The 11,193-nt window shown below is 40.8% G+C and overlaps 1 protein-coding gene across 1 annotated transcript; it reads right to left on the minus strand.

Moving 5' to 3' along the window:
- Nucleotides 1-7,277: 7,277 nt before the first annotated feature.
- Nucleotides 7,278-10,358, minus strand: LOC137536732 (uncharacterized). The gene is made up of 3 exons (XM_068258953.1): nucleotides 10,009-10,358; nucleotides 8,596-8,758; nucleotides 7,278-8,091 (listed from the first exon to the last, which is right to left on the minus strand). Exons 1-3 carry the CDS (start codon nucleotides 10,292-10,294, stop codon nucleotides 7,278-7,280), a joined length of 1,263 nt encoding a protein of 420 aa, XP_068115054.1. The 5' UTR covers nucleotides 10,295-10,358.
- Between the last annotated feature and the right edge of the window lie 835 nt (nucleotides 10,359-11,193).

An 11,193-nucleotide genomic window follows, 5' to 3' on the forward strand; every position in this document is an offset into this window, starting at 1 on the left:
GTTGAAAACTGTGTTGTCCCAGTTGTGTATTGGACACGATGTGGGCTGCACGACCGCTGTCTGGGACCTCCTGCCTGCTGTGTTTATTTACAGCCCTGGTATCACCGCTAGGTACCAGGGCTATTATGTCACGCTGCCTGCCTCATTGACTGCCTGCTGCCACACACTCATCCTCCTCCTCCTGCTGCTGAATTTACCTCCTGCTGTCTGTGTGTTTCCACTGCCAGGGAGCACATACAATGGCGCTTCCAACATGCGTGCGCCACCAGCTATTTGTTACGCTCAAAAATAGCTGCATTTCTTTAAAAAAAAAATTGAAAAGAGAAATAAGTGAAGAAGAAGAAGACGATCTAGAAAAAGAAGGAGAAGAAGAAGAAGGAGAAGAAGAAGAAGAAGATGAAGAAGAAGGAAAAGAAGAAGAAGATGAAGAAGATGAAGAAGAAGATGAAGAAGATGAAGAAGATGATGAAGAAGAAGAAGAAGAAGAAGAAGAAGAAGAAGAAGAAGAAGATGAAGAAGATGAAGAAGAAGATGAAGAAGATGAAGAAGATGATGAAGAAGATGAAGAAGATGATGATGATGATGATGATGATGATGATGATGATGATGATGATGATGATGATGATGATGATGATGATGATGATGATGATGATGATGATGATGATGATGATGATGATGATGATGATGATGATGATGATGATGATGATGATGATGATGATGATGATGATGATGATGATGATGATGATGATGATGATGATGATGATGATGATGATGATGATGATGATGATGATGATGATGATGATGATGATGATGATGATGATGATGATGATGATGATGATGATGATGATGATGATGATGATGATGATGATGATGATGATGATGATGATGATGAAGATGATGAAGAAGAAGAAGAAGAAGAAGAAGAAGAAGAAGAAGAAGAAGAAGAAGAAGAAGAAGAAGAAGAAGAAGAAGAAGAAGAAGAAGAAGAAGAAGAAGAAGAAGAAGAAGAAGAAGAAGAAGAAGAAGAAGAAGAAGAAGAAGAAGAAGAAGAAGAAGAAGAAGAAGAAGAAGAAGAAGAAGAAGAAGAAGAAGAAGAAGAAGAAGAAGAAGAAGAAGAAGAAGAAGAAGAAGAAGAAGAAGAAGAAGAAGAAGAAGAAGAAGAAGAAGAAGAAGAAGAAGAAGAAGAAGAAGAAGAAGAAGAAGAAGAAGAAGAAGAAGAAGAAGAAGAAGAAGAAGAAGAAGAAGAAGAAGAAGAAGATGAAGAAGATGAAGAAGAAGAAGATCAAGAAGAAGAAGATGAAGAAGAAGAAGATGAAGAAGATCAAGAAGAAGATGAAGAAGAAGATGAAGATGAAGAAGATGATGAAGAAGATGATGAAGAAGAAGAAGAAGAAGATGAAAAAGATGAAGAAGATCAAGAAGAAGAAGAAGATGAAGAAGAAGAAGAAGATGAAGAAGAAAAAGATGAAGAAGATCAAGAAGAAGAAGAAGAAGATGAAGAAGATGAAGAAGAAGAAGAAGAAGAAGAAGAAGAAGAAGAAGACAAAATAGAAGAAGAAGAAGAAGATATAGAAGAAGATCTAGAAGAAGAAGATATAGAAAAAGATATAGAAGAAGAAGAAGAAGATATAGAAGATAAAGAAGAAGAAGAAGAAGAAGAAGAAGTATATACAGTACTGAACAAAATTCTGGACACAACTTCTCTTTCCACCTTTTTTTTTTTTAAAGGAACATCCCCACATAATCACTTGCTGTTGTTACTTGGAAAAAAAGATGTTTCTTGCATCATTCACCCTCAAAACAAGTGTTGGAAGCTATTTAAGGCCAATTTGAATAGTCAGCTCGAATAATGAGCTCGAATACCGACTCGAATAGTGAGGTCGAAGTCCGAGGTCGAATCGAATAGTAAAAATTATTCGACTCGAATATTCGACTGACCTCGAATAATTTACTATTCGAATTCGACCAAACTCGAATTTTAAAAAGGGGTATTTGAGCACCACTGGTAAATACTACTTTAGTATTTTTAAACCAGTGTAAGTAATATCCCTACATTCAAATGGTAATAAAGCATTATTGTGCAGACATTTAGATTTTTTTTTGCCTACCATGGATCTCTGAAGTTCACTTATTTGTTAATATTGACCCTCTGTTCAGATCTCAACCTGTTTTTCCTAATTATGTGAACACTAGAACATGTATTTTAATGAGACAGGTAATACGCGTATAGGCAGAGATTTGGTCGCCGCCATAGGCCGTAATGTGAATGACGGCTGTAGTGCTCAGTGAGTAATTTGGGCGCCCCAAAAAGACGGAGCCAAAATTACAAACCCTGTAATTTGTCCCACAGCAATAGCTTCAAGCCAAATTACGTCTTACCCCACTGAACTGAGTTTTCAGAGGAAGAATAGTAATTAAAGTTGCCGGAAATTTGCCACAGCAGGGTGAGCCATTTTTCAGCTTCACCGGTGTCTAAATTTGAAATAAGCCAACACATTCATAGAAGCCCTATTCATCAAGGATAGAATTCTGCAGGGAACATGTGAGAATCTGCTCAGCTGCCTGTGCAGACAGGCAGCTTTTTGACCACTGTTCAGGTCTGCATTCTACAGGTCTCTTTAAGAGAGACTTTTGTCAGTATTGCAGCTTGCTGCCGAGGAATTTGCATACATTCGTTATGCAAATCCCCTACCTGCCTCCTGTGATGACTAGCAGTATAAAGGTTGGGATTACCCACAGTCCTTTGCTGGTCATTCCTTCAGGGTTTGTAGTAAACACTCCTAGAGAGTGTCAGCCATGCTACTTCTTGTTGAAGTTATCTTAGAGTAATTCTGGGGACTGCACTAGGCAGTTTCTTTAGTGCCGTTAGGATTGCTTATCTGTTTGTTTGTCTGTTGCGACTGTCCTGTCCCAGCGGTGGTCGATAGGAAGTCGTTCTGTGTGTCTGGGTGCTAACCGGAACAGCGGTTGTTACTGGTAGCCCCTTCTGATCTGTCTTCCCTGGATCGCACTCGCCTTGCGCTAGTGCTGTGGATCCTTCTGATCTGTCTTCCCTGGATCGCACTCGCCTTGCGCTAGTGCTGTGGATCCTTCTGTTCTGTCTCCCTGGATCGCACTCGCCTTGCGCTAGTGCTGTGGATCCTTCTGTTCTGTCTACCTGGATCGCACTTGCCTTGAGCTAGTGCTGTGGATCCTTCTGTTCTGTTTTCCTGGATCGCTCTAGTATCTGGAGCTGGTGCTGTGGATCCTTCTGATCTGTCTTCCTGGATCGCACTAACTGCTAGCGGTAGCGGCTGTGGATCTTTCTGATCTGTGTTTCTGCTTGGATCACACTTGCTCTGACGGAAGAGCGGTGGATCCTTTCTGCCTAGTTCCTGTTTCACGTCTGTCTGTCTTATCTTGTACGAACGCTTGCTGTAGGCTCGGTGAGGTAACCGTTAAGCAAGCGCTCGCGTTCTCTGTTTCGTGTTTGTCTGTCTTTGGTTAGTTAGGGGTGCTTGTCTCTGTTGTGCGTAACACGCAGAGACCACGCACGAACGCGTGCACTGTTGCGAATGAGTGTGGTGTTCGCGTTCAACTAGCGTTTGTTATTTTCCTTATCTTTCTCTTTGTATGATTTGCTGTGCCTTTGCTACCCTGGTGCTCTGTCCTGCTCAGTCTTGTGTCGCAATTGGCAATCACCATTCTTGCGATTGCGTTTTCTACTTCGTTTCCGCCGTTGTGTGTTCGCCGTTGCTGGGTGGCGACTAGTTTGGTGGGCACACATTGGTTCTGTCCTTTTGCTCTGTTCCCTGTGGGCTATCCAGCCCTGCCTGATTGTACCTTGTCCTGGATCTGTACAATTCCCATTTGGCATCTGTGGCTGTGCAGCGGCTGTGTTCGCCTGCACTCCACAGCGCCATCTGCCGGTGGGAATTGCCCTCTGCGGGTGCATAGCACCTAGCCTGGGTGTCCTCAATTATACGCTTGTGGAGGAAATCCGCCGCATCAGCGCACGTCTGGTGCGCTGACCACGGAGACGATTCCACATTCGTTACAGAACACTAATGTTTTAAGGTCTTGTTTCAATCTCTGCCACTAGAAGCAAACATGGCTTTTGTTTTCTTTTCATTTTGGATGGAGCAGTGAAATATTAGAGGTGGGAATATTTGGATTTGCTGCTGTGTGTATGTACTGGAAGATTTCTTCAAATACTGGCAACAAGACATTAACTTTTCCAGCTGGGGTTATGTGCAGACAGCAAAGGAAACACTTAACAGGGAATGGAAGAGAAACTACAAAAACATTATATTCTTCTCACCCAAAATGATCATTCATTATTTTTTTTGCAGTGAAAATATATGAGAACTGCTGTTTTTATAGTTCCTACTCAGGACAGAACTACAAATCATGGGATTCCCCAGCGAATGCTAATGAGCCACCCATATCTTCTTATTCAAGTGGGGACCCTCTTGGCCAGGCTACCCTGGCTATTGGCGTGTCTGACTAGGACTCCGGACAAAAGCCTGCACTCACCACCAGTAAACCACATCATGGTACTTGCTGCTCTCGTTGTTACTAGTGGAATTATTCCAAAGCCTACAACCTGGTGATTATTGGGTAACAAAGTAATCTTTCACACATTAGGTATAGTGGCCTATCATCCCTTTCAGGCGTACATGCAAAAATGGTGCTTGGAAAAAAGGGCGCGGTGTATAAACGATAAGTGGCAATAACGTTTATAACAATAGTGTTATATTTCGTTTACTTTAATGTTTTACAAATTGAAAACCTTTAATAATGTCTATGAAATTGCAAATTGTGAATATGATAATCTTCCCTGTTTTGAAAGTGAATCTTATAATAACATTTGTTAAAACGATAATATATGTATAATCATTATAATTGTATAATCTAGTGTATTGCCTTAATTTACCATTTTTTCATGTAATAAAATCTGAAAATATTGTTTGTAACAATAAAAAATAACTGTAGTAAAACATTAGTAAATATTACTAACATTTTACTACAACTAAACCTAACCCTACTCTTACACAGAACCCTCCCTCTACCTATCCCTAACCCTTAGACCCCCCTGGTGGTGCCTAACCCTAACCACCCCACCCTCCTTGTAGTGCCTAACCCTAAAACCCCCTGGTGGTGCCTAACCATAAGACCCTCCTGGTGGTGCCTAACCCTAAGACCCGCCTGGTGCTGCCTAACCCTAAATCTCCCCTGGTGGTGCCTAACCCCAAGACCCCCCTGGTGGTGCCTAACCCTAAGATCCCCCCTTAGTGATCGCTTTATTGTGTGGATAATAATGTTTTACAAATAGTAACTGTAAAAAATATATTATGATTTACTTACTGATCGCTGTATTATGTGGATAATAATGTTTTACAAACAGTAAGTGATAACATTTTAAATAACGGCTTAGTTAAATACGATAGATATGTTTAGTATATTTGTAAACATGATTTGTCACGGGTGCAGATATAAAATGCTAATTATCTCCAGCGCCCTTTTTTCCTGTTCGGCGCCCATTAAATTATATTTATTATGGGAGTGAATGGCAGCGCCCTTTTCGTCCACTAGCTGCCAGCGCCTTTTTTTTATTGCTCCCCCCTTTCAGGGACATCTTGGGAAGATCTGTATTAATGCTTACTCTCTAGTGCACACTTTAACCATGCCATTTAAAAACAACTAATAATTATGGAACTCCTTGACAAAGGGTCTTTAACCCATTAGCAGCTTCAATAGAGATATCTTGTTTGAGATAAGTGCACTGCTTTTAACCTTAGTCGGCAGAACCCGTTGAGCTGTTAAATCTTCTTGAAATGCATCCGAGGTAAAATTAAACTGATGAGATAAATTATTGTATCCATCCTCCTTCCCCTAAAAATGACCTTTTTTTTTTCGATATCCTGGTTTATTTTATATTTAAATCTAGTTTTTAAGTTTTTACTGTTTCATTGTCTATGCTCAATTACACCTTTATTTAAGTATGCCAGATCTCAAATCTATGAATTTTTTACCCTGTATATCTCTTTCCTGCTCTCAGGGCTGGTGCACACCAAAAACCGCAAGCAGATCCGCAAAACGCTAGCGTTTTTCTGAACGCTTATAAGTCTGTTTTTTTAGCTGCGTTTTGCTAGCGTTTTGCGTTTTGCGGTGGCGTTTAGCATGCGTTTTTCTAGCGTTTTGCGTTTTGCGTTTTTTAAGGAAAAAGGTAGAAAGAGTTGAACCAAAGGCTAAAAATTAGATATATTGATGACATGTGGATCAAATGAAGGAATTAAAGTGCAAGTACCAATATAAAAAGGGAGTGGTCCTTCACAGCATTGTGGGTTAGTTGAGGAGAGGTGACATAGTGTTTGAGAGTGAGTTGTTTTTGTGGAGAGAGAAAATGTATCCTGATTTGCTATTACTAATATGTGTAGCAGCATATATGAGACGCAGGCCAAGGACACGGAGATACTGGGTGCATCCCATACTGCAACAGCGGCGCAGGAAGGGTCAATTTTGGACACTCTATCGTGACTTGAGGCAGCATCCAGACAAGTTCTTTGGCTACACCAGAATGTCTGTGGGCAGGTAAGAGTTGTTTTGTTTGTTCTGTACCATTTGGCATTCTTGTTATTTAAATAATGAATGTTGCAGTCATTGCTGAGCCTTATTTAACACTCTGTTGGACTCCAATGTACAAACCAACACACTCAGCAATCATGTATATGCATTAAAAGACTAAGATTACCATTATGCTTGTTCCTGGTGTGTTATGCATACACTGCCTAACACCTATTGCTTTTTTGGACTACCCAGTAACTACTATAGTATATAAGCATACATCATTTTTGAACAATAACCTAAGGTAATAACCCCACGTAACACACATTTATACCTATACCAATATCATGCACCTATGAACAGCAGAAACTCAGTAAAGACACTTGTTGTGGCCAGCGACATTATTTTATTTGTTTTTGGTAGTGGTTGCCCAAATAATTCTTTAGGCCATGTTGTCATGAAGGTATTTTTGCAAACATAGAATGTATATGTTCAAAAAAGAATGCTTTTATATCACAAACATCATCAACAAATTACATATACATCTGTATTTTTGACAGTTTTGATTGTCTACTGTCCAAATTGAAGGATGCCCTTCAAAGACAAGATACTAATTATCGCCGTGCAATCACTCCAACGGAGCGTCTCCTCATAACTTTGAGGTATGTGAAACTAACTTTAAAATATTAACATAAAATATAACGATTTACACTACCTATAAGGCCCACTTCCTAGTCATGTTGTGCAAGATAATCAGACATGCTTCCAGTGTCATGAATGAAAGCTGGTGGACCAGATTCTGAAGTAGTTTGTGGCTGGGTCTGAGCTGATAAATCAGTGTACACTGGAGTGTCTGATCTTTGATACCTATTAGCTTGCTCAAAACGCATAGGTCCTGTCATAGGATAATGTGGCTGCTGCCCATATGGCCGGGTTGCCATATGCATAGGTGGGTAACTAGGTGGGTCATACATACGGTGACTCTGGTAAGATGGTTGTGGGTATGAATGATACTGAGGAGTGGCATGAGGCATGTGTTGTTGAGTGACATAGTTGGAGCTATTTTCTTCTGCCTGGCTCTGAGTTTGCAAAAATTTGCCCAGGGTCTCAGATATGGCATGTCTGGCTGCCCATTGCTTATCTGGTGGCACTTTCTGTAACAATGGCACTAAACTTAGCAGATACTGGGTGCATGGCTCTTTTAATTGTTTGATTTCCTCCTCTCGCTTCTCCATATGATCCACAGCCTTTTCAATAGAAGTAATGAGCTTGTGATCGTATTCAGCCCTGCTCATACCTCTTGCTATTCTCCTGCCTTGGGTTGATGCCCTCACACCTCTACTAGATCTGTGAGTTGTGCGTGGCCTAGTAGTTAGTGTACTGGGTTGTGTTTGATCAGCAGTTGTTGAGTCACTCTCATCCAGTGTAGCTGTGTCACCATCCTGTGGAGTTAAATCATCCACTTCCAGATCACTGCTAGTGTTGTGGCCTGCATCTATTTCCGCCTCCTCAGGATCAGGATCAGGTGGCAGGCTATCTTCAGTTCTAATGTAAAGAAGAAGAGAAGAATTGAGTACTGGTATAGAGGCCAGTGATGTAAAATAGAAAATGTCATTGATGTACATGTGTAACTGTACAACAATCATAGTTGCCTTTCTCTCCTGCAGAAATGTTGTGAGTATTACTTTAAGGCACAGCCCCTGAGTCATCATGCAGATCACATGTTTGTAGTGAAGTATTAATGTATAATCTACACATGCTTGTTCGTGGTGTGTGATTCAGACACTACTGCAGCCAAATAGATCCACATGAGTGTAAGGCAACTGGTATTTGTCCACAAAATCTTACCAGATTCCTGACAGATAATCGCACTATAAATAGCTTAGTAAACAATCATATTAAGCAAAGGCCTACTGTAAAATGACCTGCAGTGAATCACATTGAGTCTATCACACTCCTGCAATGCATTGTGTGACTTGTATTTATATTACAGCTGTAGCGGATACTTTTTTCAGAAGTGTAATAGGTGTACATTTGCGCCATACTTACTCAGCCGACTCATGATGTTTTCTCATAAATTCCAGAATCCCACAGAATTTATATCTTGTTCTTTGGGAACTGCCACACCCACTTTTAGATTCTTGATATTGTTTCTCCAGCTCCTTTTTATAACTGTCTCGCACAGACTTCCATCTTTTGCGCAGGAGACCAACTTCGAACAAAAAACAAATAAACATTTCTGTATTACTTTTCAGATTTCTGGCAACAGGACATTCATATGCAGCTCTGCATTATCAGTTCCTGATGGGAAGATCTACTATCCGCTACCTGGTTTTGGACACATGCAAACTGATTTGGAAAACACTGCAGCCCGAATTTATGCCACCTCCTGATCTACCTATGTGGGAGGCTAATATTCAGCATTTCTGGGAAAAGCATCAATTCCCTAACTGCCTAGGAGCAGTGGATGGGAAACATGTCCGTATTGTTATGCCTGCAGCCACTGGCAGTGTGTATTACAATTATAAAAAATATTTCTCTCTTGTGCTCATGGCTGTGGTGGATCCGAATTTAAAATTTATATATGTGGATGTGGGTGCTTACGGCAGTTCACATGATTCTGCTGTTTTCCAACACAGCAGATTTGGCTTGAAACTCCTAACTGGCCAAATGACCTTACCAGCACCACGACCCTGGCCTGACACACAACATCCACCTTACCCGTGTGTGTTTGTGGCTGATGAGGCATTTGCTCTATCCGAGCATGTGATGCGGCCTTATGCCCAAAGAGATATGTCTCTGAAAAAAAAAGTGTTTAATCAGCGCCTTACCAAAGCCAGGCAAGTGGTGGAATGTGCTTTTGGCATACTTTCTAACAAATGGCGCATTTTTCATACTGCCCTAAAAATGCAACCACAGTATGCAATAGCAGTTGTGAAGGCCACATGTGTTTTACACAATTATGTAAGAACATTAGATGGCATGCACACAGAGGAGGAGGAGGAGATTCCACCCTGTGCTCTTCAAAATGTTGCCCCTTCTACCTTACGTGGGCCTATTTCTGCCATTCAAATGCGAGATAAACTCGCAGATTACTTTGTGCCATAACCGATAAGTATGTAAATATTACAGGTTGACATTTAATTTGATTACATTATGATCTTTACTTTACTATTAAAAAATAGGTCAACCTCTTTGTATGTGTTAATCTATGATCATGTTCTTTACTGTAATATCACAACCGCATGCAGAATACATGTGCATACATAGACACACATGTACGTGCTGTTCCGATTGAGAGATGCCTATACAGAGACACAGACTGCAAGAGAGACATGTGGTAATGACACTTAGGATTAGCTAATTAACCTTTCAGGGGAGGGGTCTTCACATATTGTCAGCACAGTGCCAAAAGAGTCAACCTAAAAGAGTTAACAACACATGTTTAACAAATACACTCACCTTTTGCTTCTTGAGTCTTTGGTGACAATTTTTCCCATTTTTCACCCAGGAACTCATGGGCAATGTTTCTCCAGATGTCATGCAGCCTTTGATGATCTTTGTGTCCAGGCAATGTCTTGTCATACAGCTCTGGACTATTCTGTATTTTAATTATTAAATTTTCTGTGGTAAACCACGTGCCAGACATCTTGCACAAACCTTCTCTGCAATCCCTCATGCAAAGCAGAACAACAGGAAGTACACTTTGACCTGGAAGAGCAGATTCTGACAAAAAACGCATCTGCATCCGCTTCCAAAAACGCTATACCAAGCGGTTTGACAGGCGGTTTGCGTTTTTCCTATACTTAACATTGAGGCAAAAACGCATCCGCAATCCAAAATCTGCTGCAGCCCGGGAGTATGCGTTTCTGCAAAACGCCTACCGCTCTGGTGTGCACCACCCCATTGAAATGCATTACCCTAGCAGATCCGCACCCGCAAGCAGATCGCAAACCGCAGCGGAAACGCTCCGGTGTGCACTAGGCCACAGAAGCCATTTTCTGCCAGGGAAGTGTTTTATTGTTGAAATTCCTTATCAGTGAAGGTTATGCTATAGTCCAATCCAGTCCCGAATCGGACAGAAACTGTCACTTGCATACATGATGTTTAACTCTTTCAGGCAGAGAAAGAAAAAAAAAGGAGCACAGCATAGGCATTTGTGTGCTTTGCACTGTACATACACATGTCTATTTCATCTTGTCAGGTCACCTCGGTTGTCCTTTAATCTCTCTCTACTAGTAAAAAATATAGAAACTGAAAGCAGAAGTCCTCTGTTATTGGTTCATACTGCCCCCTAGTGACAAGTGGCCATAAATACACATTACAGCAGTACTAACTAAAAGCTAAGAAGAAATAAACAAAAATGTGCTAAAGTAAATTGGCCTGGAGCATTTGCAAGCCTCTAAATAAATTCGGTGCTAAAGGGTTACTCCAAAATTGACTTGTGTCATTTCAAATGTCTTGTTGAGATACTCTGAGTGATGACATTATCCATTGTACAATTTACTCTGGATTGAGGATTATTGCATAGTGCTGAATATCATTTAGCCCTATGGATCAATAAAACGTCCATGTACATGTATATCCAGGGATGTAACAGTTTGTTTTCATGGGTTAGAACCAGAGGCACTTAGACTTCTTGGGAAG

This window comes from Hyperolius riggenbachi, chromosome 10, assembly GCF_040937935.1.
Source record: "Hyperolius riggenbachi isolate aHypRig1 chromosome 10, aHypRig1.pri, whole genome shotgun sequence".
NCBI classification, from domain to species: Eukaryota; Metazoa; Chordata; class Amphibia; order Anura; family Hyperoliidae; genus Hyperolius; species Hyperolius riggenbachi.

Coding starts and splice junctions, on each gene's coding strand:
- LOC137536732 (XM_068258953.1), bottom strand. CDS start 10,294: ATGCAGATGCGTTTTTTGTCAGAATCTGCTCTTCCAGGTCAAAGTGTA. Junction 8,759..10,008: donor AAAGACTCAAGAAGCAAAAG/GTGAGTGTATTT, acceptor TTTTGTTCGAAG/TTGGTCTCCTGCGCAAAAGA. Junction 8,092..8,595: donor AAACATCATGAGTCGGCTGA/GTAAGTATGGCG, acceptor TCTTTACATTAG/AACTGAAGATAGCCTGCCAC.